The sequence below is a fragment of the Anabrus simplex genome, chromosome 7, assembly GCF_040414725.1.
Source record: "Anabrus simplex isolate iqAnaSimp1 chromosome 7, ASM4041472v1, whole genome shotgun sequence".
NCBI lineage: Eukaryota > Metazoa > Arthropoda > Insecta > Orthoptera > Tettigoniidae > Anabrus > Anabrus simplex.
The window spans coordinates 60,682,491-60,703,807 of record NC_090271.1 but is presented as its reverse complement, the minus strand read 5'-3'; the positions used below and the strand labels follow the sequence as shown (position 1 = coordinate 60,703,807).

The 21,317-nt window shown below is 40.1% G+C and overlaps 1 protein-coding gene across 1 annotated transcript in view; it reads right to left on the bottom strand.

Moving 5' to 3' along the window:
- The window catches only part of LOC136876907 (facilitated trehalose transporter Tret1), a 75,664-nt gene that overhangs the window by 16,732 nt on the left and 37,615 nt on the right, over positions 1-21,317 (bottom strand). The window contains exons 3-4 of the mRNA XM_067150661.2: positions 12,555-12,821; positions 761-1,069 (exon numbers count right to left, since the gene is read on the bottom strand). Coding sequence (XP_067006762.2) covers positions 761-1,069; positions 12,555-12,821 — 576 coding nt within the window. The remainder of the gene's footprint in view (positions 1-760; positions 1,070-12,554; positions 12,822-21,317) is intronic.

The following is a 21,317-nucleotide window of genomic DNA, read 5'->3' as shown; positions in this document are numbered from 1 at the left end:
TTACCAAAACTGAGTTTAGTCCTGGGAAATCCAATGTTATATATTGTACAAGAGTTGCTTATATTGCTACACCAGTGTAACTTCCTTGTTGTGTAATGTTTATGGCATGACGAATCCTTTAATTCAAACATGGTGTGTCGGGGTATATGGAATACTGTTTTAGTTTCAAAGTTAAATGACGTTTGAAATTAATTAAAATTAATTGCATTAATCCTGGTATATTATAACATGTAACTACCTATAGATCTCAGTTTCTGCATCTGTGACTTTTGTCACTGAATGAACAAGTGACTGTAAAAAGAAAACTCTGAATAATTAGTGTATACAGATTATCATTTAAGTTAACTACCAATTTTATTCTTTCGATTTTTAAAAATTTCTGTACGTCCACCTGTAAGAGCGTTCCTTAAATATAACTGAAGGAATTTATTGAAGTTGTATTTTAATTTACATATTATTTACCCTACTATTCCATATTAGCCGACTATTCCGTATTACCCACCAAGTGCAACTTTTTGAAAGAAATAATTTTGACGTGAAGACATTAACAATTTACAATTTAAAAATATAGAGAATCTTGGCTAATTATTTGAATTTTCAAACCATATTTATTTATATTTCATAACTGATTTTTCTAAGAAGTTATACTGCCAAAAGTAAATGGTATTCCATATTATACGACTCTCCTCTATCTCTTTTGTATCCGTTGTAATTATGTAGTTGCCACTATTAAAGTTACAACTTTCTTGTTTACACTTACCTGCCCTGCTGCCATTCCAATGGCTGAGATTAACAATATGGGCCGTCGTCCAAGTCGATCGATCAGGAGTGGCGTGGCTAATGCGGAAAGAAACATGACGACACCCACGATGATGGTGGATACGTCAGCCGACAGAGAGCTACCCGTCATCTCGAAGATGTTGGCGGTATAGAAGAGAACGGCGTTGACTCCGCTCAGCTGTTGACCGACCACTAGTCCAATGCCCAGTATGAGAGCCTTCTTTGTACCGCGTGTGGCCACCAGGTTTCGCAAAGATCCTGAGCTCCGTTGGCTTTCCTCGACGGCTTCCTGGGACAAGGATTGGTTTTACACAATGTCTACCTGCTAAATGAAGTATCGTCTGAAAGGGAAATGTTATGTGAGTTGATTATTTCGGAAACGACTAATGTGCCATTTTATAGCTATTGAAGAAAATGAAAGAAACTGGTTTATTCAATCCTCTTTGGCTTAAAAATCTGCAAAATCTATATTGTGAATTTAAGGTTTCGATATTAAACTGACTACTTGGTTAATCAAATTTCCGAGCATGTCTCTCAAGGAATCTACTTCAGTGCGAATTCGTAAGAACCATGTCTAGTTATGACGATTAGAAGGTATCAGTTCTAAGAATGGTGACAGCGAAATATTTTGTGCTAAGGGGTCAAGATGTGCACAAAGGAATGACAGCAAATACACTGCACGGGAGGTGGAATGCGTCCGATAAACTTATGGATATCATAAACGTTTAGGAAATGTTTATGACAGAACTTCAATTTGCACCAGCTGCAGCAAATAAACATTGAAGTGACATAGTGATCACAAAAGTACGCGCAGGCAAGATGAAACGTAAAATCCTCGGATTAGTATATTTCATTTGTTTACAATTGTCTTTACGTTGTCCCGATACAGACAGGTCTTATGGTGACGTCGAGAGAGGAGAGGTATAGGGGTGTGAAAGGAGCGACGTGGCCTTAATTACGGTACACATCGAGCAAGTTAGTCGTGCGGTTAGGGCCGCGCAGCTGTGAGCTTACATTCAGAAGATGGTGAGTTCGAACCCCACTGTCGGCAGCCCTGATGTTGGTTTTCTGTGGTTTTCCATTTTCACACCAGGCAAATGTTGGGGCTGTAGCCTACCTTCCTACTCATAGCCCTTTCCTATCCCATCGTCACCACAAGACCTATCTGTGTTGGTGCGACTTAAACATAATTGAAAATTCTATCCTACGCAAGCTGTGCCTGAGGCTGAAAGGCCAAACAACTTTACACGACTTAATACACCCAAAATCTATCCAAAATTCTATCCTACGCAAGCTGTGCCTGAGGCTGAAAGGCCAAACAACTTTACACGACTTAATACACCCAAAATCTATCCAAAATTCTATCTTACGCAAGCTGTGCCTGAGGCTGAAAGGCCAAACAACTTTACACGACTTAATACTCCCAAAATCGCATAATAAAATAAAGAAAAAATACGGTACAGCCTGGTGTAATAATGGAAACCACGGAAAATCATCGTCAGGGTTGCCGGCAGTGGAAGTCGAACCCACTATCTCCCGATTGCAAGCTGTTGGCTACGCGACCCAAGCCAAGCTGCCACTTGCTCGGTGATCTGTAAAGTTCTCGGAATGATCAGCTAGTTTTCGACTTTTATAGCCATATATTCAGTCTGTGGATTTCTTTTTCGTTCCTACAGGACACATTATCATATTATCTGCAGCTATGCCACGACAGGATAGGCATTTACGATAAACTACACAGTCTACTGATTCACATTCGATTGAATCCCATCAGTTTCCATCAGTTCTCATCACTACGGTATACCAATACAATTATTTTTATTATTAAAGATCGTCCTGAACACTTTGCAACCCTCAAGGATCTGGCGCGAACTTTTGCCCTCACTGTAGAGCGTCATATGCGATGCTCACGGTGGTGCAAGTTAAATGCTTGTTATGAACATTTTGTGAAGTGTACAAATACACTCCACTGAAAGTTGCTTTCTTTACCTCCTGCACATTGATTTCCTGCCATTCTTCCGTGCACATGGTGTGTCCTGTAGGAACGAAAAAGAAATCCACACACTGAATATATGGCTATAAAAGTCGAAAACTAGCTTATCATTCCGAGCAGCTAACATTTTATCATCATTGTAATAATTGCCGACGCCTTCGAATGTGCTAACTAGACACTGTTCTTGTGGCCCCGAATGCAAGTAGGTTCCTTGTAATTTCTATTTAATATTCACATATATCGTTTCAGCAATAAACAAGAATTTCAAAGATGTTCTTGGTTTCCTTCGTCAGATTTACCGGATCCTAAATGAAATGATACCTCTTATTTATTTATTTATTTATTTATTTATTTATTTATTTATTTATTTATTTTAGACTTTAGCAGTGAAGAAATTAGGGCTCATGGCCCTCTCTTAGATTTAACGACGTAATTTACAGATAATACACATATAAAATAAAGTACAATTTTATTATAAAATCAAGGATAACTAAGCCAAATGACAGATTCGGAGAACATACATTGAATAAAGAAAGCAATGCTCAACAAGTAAAATAAAATAAAATAAATACCAGCATAGAAGTGGAAAGAGAAGGAAAAATTCATAATGAAAACATGTAAAATCAAAATTGAAAAAGATAAGCCAATTCGAAAACTGAACCCAATATACAGGACGCCAGGAAATGTTCTCCGCAGCGTGTACGCGACGCTGTGCGAGGCTGCATTTGCAGTTAAGTTGGCAGCACGGCTGCTGCCGCTTGTATATATAAAAAACAGACAACAAACAGTAAACTTTGTACTCACTACAGCAATTCATAACAGATGCTGGAAGTGTTGTCCTTGTGTTCGAAGACAGTCTTCAGCACGTCTACACATATTGATGAAGACTTTCACTAAAGCTTCTTGCGTAATGGACTGCACGTAATTAATATTGACTTTCAGTTCATCAATCTTTTTTCGTCCGTTAATAGCGTAGGGTTGCCTGTTCCCGGTACATCGGAAAGTGAGCCGGTCACACGAAATTTATTTATCAAATCCCGAACGGTATCCCGGTTTGGACATTTTGAATTAGGAAACCGTGCCTGAAATTTTAGTTTTACATTTTCCGTAAACCGATCGTCTTCGTGTAACACGTATTTCACCAAAAAAAGCTCCCTCTTCAGTAGTAAACATTACCCCTTGTATCCTGTTGCACTATTCCAATAATCTATCAGAACGCTCGCTTAACGCAATACACACTGACGATATCGACAGCCCACAGCTCACATGTGCGACCTTCCCTACCCGTCGGCGAGTGAGCGTGACAGATACACCGTGTTGCCAACTAAACTGCTGATGCTTCCTTACGCAGCAGCATGTCGACACTGCGGCCTGGCGCCCGTTACAATAAAGCAACGGAGAAACAAGGATGGCAATAAACAGTGACTTATCTACATGAGCAAAAAGCTAAAAATTATGTAACTTTTTTGCGATAAGAATAAAACTAATAATAAACTAATATTAATTATAAGAAACAACAGTGGTCTTTAGTGGTAGCCTACAGTAAAGACTGAACATACGTCACCAGTCACACGGAAGAATCAACGGTATTCAGCAGGTAACGTCTGTATGCAGTTTTAAATTTTGATGTTGACTTAGAGTTTCTAATAGAAGCATGAAGTGGATTCCAAAGTTGTTATCAAGCCACAATGAATTTATGGGCATATTTAATTATTAGGTTCCAGTGGTGGCTCGTTAGAAAAGTTAATACGTGTGCACAAATGAAATTTGGTTAAGCGACTTACCATCTGAAAATGAAGACCTACAACCTATTTTCCAGTCAATGACCGGGTCATGGGTAGAATGAATAAAGCCCCCATCTTGCGGTGACGATAGAAATTGTGCTGGCTGCCGAAGCCTGTCGCGCTCTTCTGAGGCAATGATTAATGACTGACAGATGAAATGAAATGATAGTGGAGAGTGTTATTGGAATGAAAGATGACAGCGAAAACCGTAGTACCCGGAGAGAAACCTGTCCCGCTTCCGCTTTGTCCAGTACAAATCTCACATGGAGTGACCGGGATTTGAACAACGGAACCCAGCGATGAGAGGCCGATGCGCTGCCGTCTGAGCCACAGAGGCTTCGGCTTACCATCACATGGCAAGTAATATTTTTTTCGCTTGTTAATGATAACGACGTTTTATTGTATGGCGTGTTATTTTTCATTGTTATTCAACAAAACTCGAGTCATATGCAAGTACGGCATTGACAATGTGGCGAGAATATATCGTCTCAGAATAACCCCACAGAACTCCTTAAGATTGACAAGATCTTCCGTCTTTCTTGTAATGGTTATTACTCTGCCTTTAGGATAGGATTTTTGTAGATTTTGTAAATTTTAAAGTTCTTCAGTTGAATATCCCACAGTAGTTTCCACAACCCCTTATTCACTCATCACTCCTTAAGCATCATTTTCTCGGAACCCTCTCTTCATCAGAACCACTTTCCATTTTTATTAGGTTCGAATATGAAACTACGACTGTAAAGAGTAAGACGGAGGGGAAACATAACCAAAGGAAAATAAGGGCAGGCAACCATGTCAAACATAATTTACCTGTATGACAGAAACGACGCATGTGCTATCACATAATTATATTCTTTATGAACTAACAGTAAACTTTGAGGCCCTGAACTACTATCTGCGTCCCAAGAGAAGTCACGGCAGCTTGTAGCTACGGCACGAGTAACAGATACTACACTAAGCTACAAACATTAGGCCCTTGGAGGGGTGGAAGGTAAAGGCTTCCAGTATCCTTAACCTCGGCACTTGATGGAGTAGAGTGGTTAGCTCTACGCCCGGCCACACTTGCTCCCAGGAATTAAACTAGTACTCATTTTTGGCGTAGGCTGAGTGAACGTCAGGACCATATGCACCTCCAGGAGTGGAAATCTCGTTTTCTTAAATGCTTCGACTTCCTGACGGGGAATAGTACCCATGTCCTTCCGTGTGAACTGAGCACGCCTTTACCGCCTCGGCCAGGCAGCCCCTTAATTATGCAGTACTTACAGTAAATATGTAACTAAAGCGCAATTTCATTACCAATTTGAAACTTCACAGCAACACTTTAGTTCACAATAATCACCGAGAACGGAACCGATGTTTATTGTCAGGCCTTTAGACTTGAGATGACGCATGCGCAGTAGCCATGCTTACCCTCCGCACCCCCTTACCCCGCATGCACGCGACTTCTTATCAGATGATCACAGTAAATGATAGGCGAATGTATTCCGTATACGAATTTATCTCAAAACCGTCATTTTTGAAATAACCGATTGATTTACAATTGTTTATGGACATAGTTGATTTATAACTGTAGGTTCTTCAGTCTGCAGAAACTACTTTTGAATCAATAAATGTATACCAGGTGTATGCATAAGTTTTTCAGGTTTCACTAAGAGACGGCACCAGCGAACAGTACGCAGTGTATGTATTTGACACATACGTCAGTTTGTTCGTCTGACATTAACCTACCAACACACGCAGGTTGAGTTCGCCAAACACTAGCGTGTGTGTTGTATCGTTCAGTGATCACGTCGACGTTCGTGTCTGGAAAAGAACATTTGCGGCACGCGTTGCTTTTCTTATTTAATCAAAAGAAAAAAGGCTGTGGAAAGTCATCGTTTGCTGGTAGAAACATATGGTGAACACGCTCCATCGATTACAACATAAGAGACATGGTTTCGACAATTTAAACGTGGTGATTTAAATGTGAAAGACAGTGCGCACTGTGGTAGTCCACAAAAGTGCGAAGACGAGCAATTGCAGGCGAAGCCCTGCGAAACCGTTAATGCACAACTGTATCACCAACATATGATTAATTTAAATCACGCATTGATCGAAAGATGACCGAAATGGGCTAGAAGACATGGCAAAGCGATTTTTTTTACACGACAATGCACCGTCTCACACAGAAAAACCCGTGAAAGACACCTGGAAATCGCTTGATTGAGACATTCTTCCGCACCCGCCGTACTGCCCCGACCTGGCGCCATCTATCACCTCGCATCAAAGGGGCACGCGCTCGCAGAGCAGTACTTCAGCAATTTTGAGCAGGTTGGTAAGTAGCTCGACGAATGGTTTGCCGCAAAAGACAAGCAGTTTTTCTGGCATGGTATTCATAACTTACATGAAAAATGGGCAAAGTGTGTAAAAGCCGATGGCTAATATTTTGAATGAACAAAAAATGAATTTCCCTTGGAAATTATACCTGTTTTCTTTACCACAAAACCAGCAAAATCTTATGCATACACCTGATAAACTAGCTGAAAAATGGCGTATGGTAACAGAATTGAGGGGTGTCTGTTCAAAAGCTGCTATTTCAACCTCAAAATATAAATTAGTATTTCTTCCATATGTGTTGCAGTAGTTGATTATTATAGAATGTCATGAACAATTCAGACAAAAAAAAAAAAGATGTAACTCCTTTAAATTTGTACCATACCCTATCATGGTACGTTCAATGTGCCCTTTATTATATGTTATATGTTCCTCCCGCAAATTTCTTATGATGAAAATAGCGCCTTTTGAAGAGACACGCCTCCGTTATACGTAGACAGGTCAATAAGTATCTGCAGTTTTGCTCTAATTGTCTTTAGATTGGCTCTATGGTCTTGTGTGTTCACCCTCACCAGCCGCTCGATGGCACCATTGTCTACGTCAGTGGTAGATTTCAGCGTTATCAGATCAGTACAGCTTGCGCTGTTACGACGTAAAGATGGCCGCTCCACTCTTTGTTTGCACCAAGGAAGAACAGCGTACCGTAATCCATTTTTTGTGGCCTGAAGATGTACCAGGAGTGGAAATTCATAGAAGACTTTCAGCACAACAAGGGGACAATGTTTTGCCACAGCGAAGTGTTAACCAGTGGACTGGACAGTTCAAAAGGGGTCGCATGAGCTTGAAGGATGAGGAAAGATCCGGGCGTCCATCTGCAGCCGTAACTGATGCCAACATTGAACAAGTGTGTGATATAATCCTGAATAACAGACGAGTGACTGTTGATGACATGGCAAACCATGTGCACATTAGCCATCTGTTCTTCCTTGGTACAAACAGAGGGTGGCGCCGCCATCTTTACGTCACAACAGTGCAAGCTGTACTCATCTGATAACGCTGAAACCTGGCATTGATGTAGACACCGGTGCCGTCTAGTGGCTGGTGAGCACACAACGGCATGGAGCCATCCTAAACACAATTACAGCAAAACTTCAGATACTTATTGACTTGCTCTCGTACCTAAAAAAAGAAACAACTTAATTAAAATAGAATAACCTAATTCAGTTTAAATCCTTAAAAACTTGAAATTTGTAACTTAAATAAGTGATAACTTCTCTCCCCTAGCATATATTCTATGCTGAAATGATAACGAAACATTTTAATTCACTTGATTCTTTTTCAGGAATTTATAAATTTATTACTCGAAGTTAATTTTGACAGACTGAAGATCCTAACAGTTGTAAATGAGTCGAAACTGGAAAGATATGGCTTCAGATTAAAAAACAACTATACAGTATTTGACTATCATGTTTCAGTGGCGGCTCTTTAGAAAGGTTATTAAGTGTGCACGAATATATTTTTTAACAATTTTTTTACGTCGCACCGACACAGATAACGGCGACGATGGGATAGCAAAGGGCTACTAGTGAGAAGGAAGCGGCCGTGGCCTTAATTAAGGTACAGTCCCACCATTTGTCTGGTGTGAAAATAGAAATCGATGGAAAAACTACCTTCAGGGCTGCCGACAGTGGAGTTGAAACCCACTATCTCCCGGATGCAAGCTCACAGCTGTGCTCCTCTACCCGCACGGTCAACTCGCTCGGTCAAATAAAATTTGGTTAAGTGACTTACCATATGACATGTAATAATTTTATCGCTTGTTAATGATATTGACCTTTAATTGTACGATGTGTTATATTTGCATTTTTTTTAAACCAAATATATTTCTAAGGAAGGGTTTTAATCTGTTTCAGTGTAGAAAAGCATCTCCCAGAACCATCTGTTTTCATCAGGCTAGTGTCAACGACTCTGAGGATTTCCCATACCACACAAGTCTGGCTCCATGGATGTGTGGTTAGCGTCTGAGTTTTCAGTCTTCGGGGATCCAAATTGGATTCCTCGAAGGATCGAGTGATTTTAACTTTAAACGGTTAATTCCGTTGACTTCGACACTGGGTGTTTGAACTATCCACAACATTCCTGCAGCTCATATGCCAAATAACACTATCCTCCACTACAAATACGCACATTTTCCCCTACACGGATTAAGCCACCCACCCTCGTCGGACGGTCTGCGTTACAAGAGATGCACCAGGCTATCAACAGCCACACGAAAGTTTTATACGACAGAAAAAGCGTACCCCTGTCTAACTCGTTTTCGAACAGAAGTTGTATCATGCATACAGACCTGCAATCTCTCTGAAAAATTCCCGCAATATAGTAGATTGATTTACCTCCTAAGCTGCGCCCTTTTTGAGAGAGACGTAAAGTTCTCTCAATTTCCTCGTTAACGATTGGTGACGCAAGCGTTAATCAGTACCACCTCACCGACAGTAAACACATTTATGACTGTCTATACTCACCTCTTTTGTAACCAATAGCAGATGGCTCTCGACCAATAGCAAGTTTTCTTTATCAATCACAGTCCAGGTGGAGTACTCCAAAATCGTGCCGGTCCTGAAACCCGCTCATTTGTCAGCTCTCCAGTGTTTCACAGCTGCACACAGTTCTGTCCAGTCTCGCTGCTCGCTCTTAGTGGCTGAGTAGTTGACAACGCTGTGTCTCGAGTTGGGGAAATCCCGACGCTCCGCGCACAAGGAATGTAAACACAGCCGGCCAGCTAGGCTTCAAAAGCGTGCCGGTCGTTAGCGAGGATATTCCAAGAACTATACATATGACAGTCACTGTTCTCAAATGTATTTCAGGAGAGGACATTGATAAAATTAAGTAAACGCTGACATTCATCGACCTTGATGTTAATAAATGGGTATAAAGGGTGTGAACAGTTATATATAGTACCGGGAGTGTCCAAGGACGTGTTCGACTTGCCTGGTGCAAGTATTCGTACTTGACACCCATTAGCGACCAGGCCTGAAATTATGATCATGCTAACGAGGTAGGAAGAGACTAAAACCGGTCGGGACACATAGCATACCCCTGTCGTATAACAACAGCGGTTTGCTCATGACTTAACGTCCCCATCCGACGGATGTATCACGTGAAGAGCGTTATATGCTCTCACTCCATATGAATACAGCGGAGTGGTTTGGAATTGTATCCATGTTCTTGGCACGCAATCTAGTGATTATAAATTGTATACTAAAGCCTCTCCTACCCTGCCGGTAAACATTCTGATGGTGAACATTATCCCACCAACGGGATTCAAACCGGTAAACCACAGCATCAGACTATGGTAAAAATCTCTGCTGACGCATTCAGTGTTACCCATCGAAACTGAATTAATCTAGCCGTAGGAACCGTAAAGTCAATTCCACCACAATGCACCACAATCATAAAGGTGAAATTTATAGGCAAACTCTCCGCATAGCACCCATCCACCAAGCGAGTTGCCTGCTGTGAGCTTCCATGCAGAAGATCCTGGGTTCGAACCCCACCATCGGCAGTCCTAAAAAAGTTTTGCCATGGTTTCCCATTTCACATCATACACCGAGGCCAAAATTTTCTATGAGTTAATGAGATATTAAGCCGCTAGCAAAACTAAAATAAAAATATTTTTCTGGCCATAAGACGCACTTTTTGTTACAAAAATACTGTCTAAAAGAAGGCTGCGTCTTATGGTCCGAAGGTCCATCATACTGAGTACAAGTGATTTGCTACACCAATGCTCAAAATATTCCTTACAATACTATCAGCGTTTTACCCCTTTTATTACTGCAGTTAAGGAACAGCGGCTGTGTTATAGCTGCATTTGTCTGACAGGAATCTGAGTTACCAGGAAATTCCTAACAAGACGGCTCGCAACTCCTTCCTCGCCTGCCTCTTTATCGTACCAGGTAAACACAAACTGTTTGTTCGCAGAACGAATCCGTGATAGTTCGATTTATCGTCCATACGCGCATGCACGTTTGGCAACTAGTTTGAAAGGTGGCGAGCTAATTTCCACTACGAACGGAAATACCAAAGAGCTGCGACCTTGACTACCGTTATAGGTAACCTTCAAGGAGGGGTAGAAAGAAAAACTTTCACTTTGTAATCAGTAGCTAGTTCCCCTAGTGGCAAGTTTCAGTAGTGATAATTTGCCGTATAATGTCAGTTGTACAGAATAAGTTTCTTTACGACTTAGCATTCAGATTAAAAGTTATGGAATACGCAAAATTACATGGTAATAGGGCAGCAGGAAGACAATACCTACTTGTGATTTGCAAGAGTGACAGTATGGCGCTACCTACTGGTAACAGGGCAACAGGAATACAATACCTACTTGTGATTTGTAACAGTGACAGTATGGCGCTACCTACTGGTAACAGGGCAGCAGGAAGACAATACCTACTTGTGATTTGTAACAGTGACAGTATGGCGCTACCTACTGGTAACAGGGCAGCAGGAAGACAATACCTACTTGTGATTTGTAACAGTGACAGTATGGCACTACCTACTGGTAACAGGGCAGCAGGAAGACAATACCTACTTGTGATTTGTAACAGTGACAGTATGGCGCTACCTACTGGTAACAGGGCAGCAGGAAGACAATACCTACTTGTGATTTGTAACAGTGACAGTATGGCGCTACCTACTGGTAACAGGGCAGCAGGAAGACAATACCTACTTGTGATTTGTAAGAGTGACAGTATGGCGCTACCTACTGGTAATAGGGCAGCAGGAAGACAATACCTACTTGTGATTTGTAAGAGTGACAGTATGATGGCGCTACCTACTGGTAACAGGGCAGCAGGAAGACAATACCTACTTGTGATTTGTAACAGTGACAGTATGGCGCTACCTACTGGCAATAGGGCAGCAGGAAGACAATACCTACTTGTGATTTGTAAGAGTGACAGTATGGCGCTAACTACAGGTAATTTGTGTTTGTACACAAATTACATTATTCCTGTAAAATTATATTTTCCTTAAATTATCATCAAAATATCAGGGTGCATCATCGTCCAAATAATACGGTAGATGATACCATTTCACAATGTCTGTAATTCAGTAACTGAGACCATATTATTATTATTATGGCACTGGATATGATGAATTTTGAATTATATTAAAAATAATGTTAATGGTAGAGACGATGGCGATTTTAGGGGGGTGTATAATAAGTTGAGTTATATTTCCATCACCTTGTACAATTTGTTTACCAAGTGGATTTAAGTTGTTAGTCTACTCCTTTAGAATTGCAGTCTAACGTCATTATTGACTATAAAGCCTGGTAGGGGAGAAAGTTCTCCTAAATAAATTTACAGTTTACTGCCAATAACCTCAGCCACCCTACCGCAACAATGACTTTGTCAACTAATTCTAAGGACATTATTATTATTATTATTATTATTATTATTATTATTATTATTATTATTATTCATTGAATGAACCATAATTAGTCAAGTTTATAAGTTTAGTGAAGGCTTCGATTAATTTTCTTAGCACAAGAAGCAACTGATACGGTATATTGCTAAAAGCACACCACACAACAAATCATGATAACGCTATGTAGACAGAGGTAGTCATATAAACAAAATATTTGTATCGTAAATAGTGATTCAGGAAGAGGATCCATTACTTACTTGTATTGTTAACACCTCCTTGTCAACGTCATGCGTTCCTCGAAGCCACCTGAGGGCAACTACTGCCTGCTCTTTGCGCCCTTTGGCAAGCAGGAAGTAGGGGGAGCCTGGCATGAAGAACATAGCAACTGCCCAGATGGCTGGGATGATGGCCGAAAGAACAACCAGTACCCAGTAGGGAACGAAAGGACCAATAGAGTACTCGTAGACATACGCAGCGGTGATAAACAGCTGCAGAAATGAACCGAGAGCTCCGCGGATGCTGTCCTGGAGAGAGAACATGAATATTTAAAGCGAGAACTACAACATAAATGGGGCGTAAAGCTTGAAACACTGTTGAAATATGGCCAGGAAAATTTCTCCGCAGCGACTACTTGCTGGAGACAGCGCTAGTAACAATGCCCCATTCATTAGTGAAGCCGGCATTGTCAATAATTCCAATACTAATGAAGATATTGCAACGAAATTTGATCAGGACTCACCTCATTTTGTAAGAAATGCGACATCATAACATATATACTTGGGGACAAAACATAACGGCCTCAGTTCCTGGAAGCTAGCAGTCCATCACTCCCTGCACCCTGCAGAGTTAACGAGTTCTAAGCGATTGTTTGGTGTGGAGAAGTTGTCAAACCGCTTTCTTACACATTCTTTTCATTCTTACCCATTCTTCGTGTCGAGTGCAGTAGACAAGTTGGCAACTCCGTCCACAGTAGACGTAGTAAGTCGCACAAGCCGCTATAGCTCATTCCACGTTAAGAGAACAGTATTGCTCTTACGGACCTATAAGGAGTAAACACACCCCCTCTAAGACAGCCATAATTCCTCGTGATTAAGAGATATTATACTGTACTTTGCAATGTATATTAAAGACAGATAAAATGATGAGGCATTTTTGCCCTGAGTTATTAAAATAACTGCATAGCATGTTCTTTTTCATAAATATATTTGTAGGGAGGAAGCACAATGGCAGGAACAGCCATCGCTTCGTTGCCTTACTTCACTTTCCTTCTTCTGCGTTGCTCTAGTACAAGCCTCGTGTAACCGCTCACTCTGAACCACCGGCAGCTTACTTCTGTAGTGAAGTCATCTACAGTTTTATTTGTTGCGTGTGTGTTATTAGGGTTTAAATCAGCGCGTACTTGCCTTGTGTTGAGTGAGAGTTGGTTGTATATTGTATAATATTTGTGTGTGTTCTATTATTTTCGTATTCTACATAAGTTGTTACTGAAGATTTTGGTGTTGTGGTGTGCAGTGACAAGTCATGGTATAACTTGCACTTATAACAAATGCCGTGTGTTTTATTTGTGCTTGTTCTTGTTATTTGGCCGTTCTTTTAAAGCGCGTTTTAATTTTACCCCTTTTATTTACGACAGCATTTAATTTTTACTATTGTTTTTGTGAGCAATACGACAGCACAATAGGCTTTTTATGTGCCGCAGTTCCGTACTAATCTAAATAAATAGCCTCTGCAAACCCCCTGCCACTTTAGATAATAAAAGTAACTTGCGACTTAGTTTCTTCCACTTTTTATCTTGAATGTAAATACTGAATTTCACAAGTTTATGTGCCGCCGTTTTCCCGTGATGGTGTTGAGCACAGCTGTTCTATATGGCAACCCTGTTGTCATAAGAGCAATAATGTTTTCTTAACATGGAATGAACTATGATAGACACAGGACTGCCGCTGGAGAGTAATGATGTGAGGCGAGCTCGTCATGTTTTGTCCTCAAGTATACCAGAAGTGGCCACCATTTGCGTCCAGACTGGACTGAACGCGGTGCGCCATGTTCTCAAATGTCCTTGCTAGTACGTCCGATGACACTGCCTTCGATATGTGTGTAGGATTTCCTGCCAGATCACCAATAACGCTCCCTTGGTTTCAAGTCTCGGCAAACCTTCACTATATGCAGATCAACATTAACACCAGTAGTACCACTTGTAGGGCAGATAGGCACTTTATGTACTGAACTGTTTTTTAGGACTTTAAACGTTCATTGTACGAAATTAGTTAGTTTGTAGTCCTGTGATGTTTCTGCCAAAACCTCTCAACCCTATGGTAAAAGCTTGAATTGCGTTGTAACCTGACAAACCCCGGTCAGATATTATTATTATTGTTATTATTATTATTATTATTATTATTTATTCATGTGTATATTTCAATTATGTGTGTATTTAGCCGTCGCGGCTTAGTAACTCTTTTTGGAACTCTCATTATTGTATATAATCTCGATATTTATTTGGGACTAGCGTGTTTAGTTCACTCAGTTTATCTCCTGGTTGTGTAGCTACGTGACGATTCTCCGAGTGGATGTTTACGTGTTGACAGAGCTGAGGTAGAGAAATTCCCGAAACTGGGCTATTTTAAGATGCTGTTGTGTTGGCTTGGGCTAGTGTTGTGTAAGCACGCGTCAGTAGTCGGAAGTTGCAGCTTGCAGTGTGCAGAGGTGATACTTGTGGTAATCAGAGAAGTGTTTGGTACGAGTTGAGGGAAGAGGTCCCATGGCATGTTGGGAGTTTTTGGAGATCTTCAGTTGACGGAACCAGGAAGAGTGATGCTGGAGTTGGACAATATTCTATGGTTGAGGTAACGTGTTGGGCCGTTCCAAAATACAGTATATCAACGCTATCAGCAAAAGGGAGTCCATTTTCGGAAAAGTCATGACTGCGTGTGTATAATATGCGTTTCGGGATAAACTGAGTTCCTATAGAGACTTCATAATATAGAGACATTATTTATTCATATTAATATTCTGTTTATTTTGCTATATATATGTTCAAGGGTGTATTACGACGAGCTATGCTCAGATTTTAAGATATATTCTGGTTTAATTGATTAAGTAAATTTGTGTGATATTAAGATATATTCTGTTTAATTTTATGGGTGGGGGAAGCACCAGATGGACTCCTTTTCCAATATTATTTTCCAGGTATCAGTGATTCAGATCTCCTTGTTACAAGGCAACGACCCTGGAAAATGAGTCTCAACAGCCGGCAAATTTTAAGAATTATTTATTTGTATATTTATGGCTCCCAAATTCCATTAGTCATTATCAGTTTATATTTATTTAATAGAAAGATTTCAGCGTTTCGGTATTCCGCCGGCGGATTGTACCCTCCACTGCATTAATATTCTTGTCGTGTATTCCTCACCCTTTCCTTTACAGGTTTATTTGCTTGTGTTTTTATTATGCGTGGGTTGGTGTCAGAATCTGTGAGTGTGAGTGAGGTAAGAAACGGGGTTATGGGCGCGATCTATTACTGAAGTTGGGTGACGGCAGCGCATTCTACCTTCCATTGTGGCTAAAAGCTGAATTAACATACGTCTACTCTAAAAGCTACTCAGCTACTCCACGTGTTGTTTGCATAATTTAAACGTCATCATAGTGTTATTTAGGGTGATTAGCAAGCAGTGTAGTTGTACTGTAGCGTCTTCGACAAGGCCCTAACGGTGGACGTGATCGGCGGATGTCGGCCTCCAAACTTTCCAGCAAATTACTGTTGCCATACCAGAGAGAACAACAAAGAAACATTCAAGTTATTCCATATCGCAACAATTAGGTGCTAGAACAGATTCTTAAAATACCGTATATCGCTCACATTTCTCTCTCACCGAAGATATTACTGTTCAAATTTATTTGGAGTATATTTGTTTTAGGAACTCGCTCTTGTAACATGACAAAACGTAAATTGGGTACTCAACAGAGTCATAATAGGTGTTCGAAGCGTTGCAGTTCTCGAAGACAAACTCATTATAGCAAACCTCTTTGCGTGATCCGGTTTTTCAACCACGATAATTCTACAGGGATACAATAAAATATTTTCCTATGATTTAATTTGCTAACCACTCAGAGGGATTTGGGACATCTGAGCAAATTTTCGCTTTGATTTTGTAAGACTCCGTAATGTTATACCCGAGATTTTATCACGTTTTCTTCCGTTACAATTGTAGGCCCGTTACAGCAAAACTTTTTACCTTGTGCTTCTCAACATTGGTACCATTAGTCACCACTTGTAGCGCAGATATCTATAGATCATTCCATGTTAAGAAAACAGTATTGCTCTTATGACAACACGGTTGCCATATCGAACGGCTCTGCTCAACAGCATCAGGGGAAAATCATGAAATATATCGGTGAAACTCAGTAGTTAAGTTCAAAATAAGAGAAGGAAGAAAGTATGTAGAAATGTTTTTAAAATCTAGGGTACAGGCGTTGTAGGGCATGGGAGGTGGAGGGCTTATTTCGGTTTTTACATCAATTACTTCTTCTTGCTTCCGAATTTGGTCAACTGTGGACCACGTGAAACTTAATACTTTCTGGCCAGTCTTCTTCTTTTCTCTTCCCAGAACTTCTTCATTCGTTCACTCCTTATTTTTCTCTGCTCCTCAGATATTACAAATTTGGGCCTGTTCTTCCGCTGCTCTTCATGGAATTTCTGATCATCTACTCGAGCGGTTGTCATCCATTCTGACGAGATGTCCGTAAAATTTCAGTCTTCGTTTTCACATTGTGTCCGTGATTTTTTCGGAATACTTGTAGAGATCCTCATTTCTCCTTTTCCTCCATGTCCCTTGCGTCGTTTTCTGAGATCCAAGAATTTTCCTCAGAATTTTTCTTCCCTTCTTCTCGATTTCTTTCAGTTCCCCGTTTTTTATTTAATATAAGGCATTCTGAACCGTACAGCCCCTCTGGTCTTACAACAACGTTGCAGTGTTTAATTATGGCTTTGTAGGATATTGCCCGTTTATTGTACCTGTTCTGTGTCAGTCTGTAGGCCAATCCCAATTTTCTAGCTCTTTCCTTGTTTGCCTCGTTGTCTAGTCCATTGAGTTCGATCAGTTCTCACAAATACTTAAACTTTTCTACTCTTCTAGTCTTTCTGCACTTCACTTCCATGCTTTTCTTTCCCTGATGTCGGCACTCCATGTACTGCGTCTTTTCGTAGTAGACTTTGAGATCAGTTTTTATTTCGCAATGTCATGAAGAAACTCCAGCATCCTTTGGGCATGCTCTCTGTTTTGATCTAAGAGAGCAAGATCATCAGCAAAAGCCAGACTTTTAATTTCCAAGTTTTTCCCATTGCGTCCAAGATGAATTCCCTGTATGCCTTCTACTTTCAGAGAGTTTTCCCAGGTTCTTATGACTTTCTCCAATACAATGTTAAATAGGATGGGTGATAATCCATCTCCTTGTCTGACTCCTGTCTTTATTTGGAATGAATTACAGATTTCTCCAGCGAATTTAATTTTTGAGATGGTGTCTGTCAGGGTAAACTACTACACATACGAAACCTCAGTATTGAACTTCAAGGCAAACTGGGAGAACACACACAACACATATTTATTACGGGCTCTGGATGGGGTATGTAGTCAATTGCATTTCATAAATTTTGCCAGGCAACGCCGGGTACTACTGTGCCGTCATATCGTCCCACAAAGAAGAAAAGTAACAATTAAATGCGCTTGTGAAAAAATTGTAGAAATGTGGCAAAAATAAAATGCGCTTAAGAAACAAAAGCTAAATAACAAAACCAAGCACAGATAAAAATCATAGCGAATTTCACTATCAGTACAAGTCATGGCTTGATGTATCGCTGCACACTATAGCATCAAAATCTTCAGTGACAACTGCTGTACAGTACCAGAATATTAGAACACACACATAGATGACTTCTCTTCAACAGTGATAAGCTGCCGACGATTTACAGCTTTGCATGTACCAGAGCAACTCAAAAGGAAAATGAAGGAAGGCAACAAAGAGATGGCTATTCCCCCCATTGTGCTTCTCCCTGCGGATGTATTTATTAAACAGAGAATGTTAAGTAGTTATTTTAATAACTCACGGGAGAAACATGCCTTATCCATTTTCCTTCTTTCATAATACAGTATAAAGCACATTATAATATTCCTTAAGCACGAGGAATTATGAATGCCTAAGAGGGGGTGTGTTCACTCCTTGTAAGTCCATAGGAGCAATACTGTTTAATTAACGTGGAATGAACTATAGGCGGAGTAGGATTGCCGTTCGTTTCTTTCTTACGAACGACGTGATAGCGCTGTTTGCAAGGCTTCTAACTGAGGAACTTAGGACAAGGCGATTGATGCGCTTCGTTACGTGCAATGAACTGGGGTCAACCAATGGGGGTCCGGGGCTGTTAGGCGTCTAGCATTCCGCAGCGTGATAGCAGAGCATTCTGCACTGGATAGTGGTAAAAAGCTGAATTAATTAAGCATGCCGGTTAGTGACAATGCCATTGGTCTGGATTGCTAACGTGCGACTAATAACGCAATAATAAAGTGCTCTGCGTAGGTTGCAGTGCATTTTTATAGATTGTTTCCTTCACAGGTTGTATTTACTTGTGTTTTTGTTCTGCGCGTGTTGGTAGCTGAATGTCTTTCTCTTGATTGTTGGGAATGACGAGGATTATGTTTCAGCCAATGGCAATGCTAGTAGCTGCTCAGGCAATGGAGAATGGTACGTGCTACATTTCATTAGGTTATGAATGTAAACGTACTTCTGGGGTTGGGCTGGTGGGTTTCTGGACATTGCAATGGACACATCTCTCCTCTAAAAGGAATTCCATGTAAAAACGTTAATAACTCTGCGTACTCTCTCACTTCTTGATACATTTCAAAACTAAATCGGTTACACGAAAGTTACGTTTCAAATCACCTAGAATTTGAAAAACTCGAAAGAAGTTCTAGTTACACACTGTCAGTAAACTGATTATCTTCGTGAAAAATGTGTACCCCAGAAACGCTCTTTATTCAACAGTGAATATTATTACCAGTAATCTGTCTCACTATTCAGTAACCTTTTTGGGACTATCCAACATTCACATAGTACCCCTTGCATTTGCCACTCAAGGCCATACCAATAATCCGGCCTGGTTGCTGCTGCCATCTTTATGCTGTGGAGAAAATTCCCTGGCACACTGCACTATTCTAAAAACTATGTTAACAGTAGCATTCAGAGACATAAATCAGCATAATTACGAGATAGAGAGGAAACAAATGTTAATACCCAGAGACTTGATGAGCTTATATCTAAAATATATCAAATCCAAAAGTATTAAAATTCAGATGATGACGCAAAACATGAGTTGGTAGGAAGCTCCATAATATGAAAAAAAAAGACGTAGTCAAAACCGCCGAAATCCACTTCAAATAGGGCATTGAAAGTAACGTTTGATAACAATGAGTACCAAATACCTGCAGGTGAACTGGCCAAAACATAATGTACTGTATCCATGGAGCCAATGAGGAGCTATTTCCAGAGCACGTGACCAGAAGCAAGAGAACACTTTGTTTAATTTACATTGTTGTGTTCGATGATTTCATTTAACTAATTTGTGCCTTCGCTGTGAATAACATAATTTTGATCATTGTATGTTTATATGCAGTCAATTTTCTCATGACTGCAGTGAAATTTATAACTTTCAGACTGAAGTATTTAGAGGTTCAGAGCCAAAAATTACGAAATCCATCCTATTTTTTTCTTGAATATTCTTTAAACTACAAAATTTTTAATAGATATACTTTGCATAATAATGAATTTATTATATCTGAACATAATAAAGTGATAAAAAGAATTTTCAGTTGAAATTTTTACACTGAGTGATTTTTCATATCTACTGAGAAATTTTACTTTTGGATTTATGGTAAGTTTTGTAAATAGGCCTCTCAACTGTCATAAAAATCATAATGAAAGAAATTCATTCTGACACCAAAGAGATTGACACTAATATTGTACGCAGTGTACACGGCAAAGCAGTGTAAGTACTTAGGTGTTAATATAAAGAAAGATATTCATTGGATAATCAGATAAATGGGATTGTAAATAGAGGGTACAGATATCTGCAGATGATTATGAGGGTATTTTGCGGTTGTAGTAAGGATTTAAAGGAGAGGGTGTATAAGTCTCTGGTAAGACCCCAACTAGAGTATGGTTCCAGTGTATGGAACCCTTACCAGGATTATTTTATTCCAGAACTGGAAACAGTCCAAAGAAAATCAGCTTGATTTGTTCTGGGTGATTTCCGGCAGAATAGTAGCCTAACGAAAATGTTTCAAAGTTTGGGCTGGGAAGACTTGGGAGCAAGGAGACGAGCTGCTCGACTAAGTGGTATGTTCCGAGTTGTAAGTACAGAGATGGTGTGGAATGACATAACTCTGAGTGGTGTTTCTAAAATAAGGAAAGATCACACTAAGAAGACAAAGTTGGAATTCAAGAGTATAAATCGGGATAAATAGACTATTCGTTTATAGGAAGAGGAGTTAGAAATTGGAATAATTTACCAACGAAGATGTTACAATAAATTTCTAAAATAAAAGACTAGATAAACAACAGATAGGGAAACTGCCACCTGGGCGACTGCCGTAAATGCAGATCAGTGGTGATTGATTGAACGACATTGAAATGTTATTTAATTATATTGGTACAGTATGTGTAGCTTTAAGTGCCACGTACTCTTCATAACGTTTCTGAAGATTCAAGCTCTTCAGTATTCAGGCTTTATCAATCGTGAAATTACCAGTGTTGCACCCCAGTGCAGCAGCGGGCTCTTCAGTTGGAATGCTGCACCTTTCCAAGACGCTGGCGCTAGTACGGCGTTAGACACCACTGCAAGCCTCCTATATGGGACACTGCAGTGACGGTGCACTAGGGGAGGCATGTGCCTCCACTTGTATAAATGCCTGCCTTTGGCCTATATCAAGAAGATATTGAAGATATTAAAGATTATTGAACATATTGATGAAACA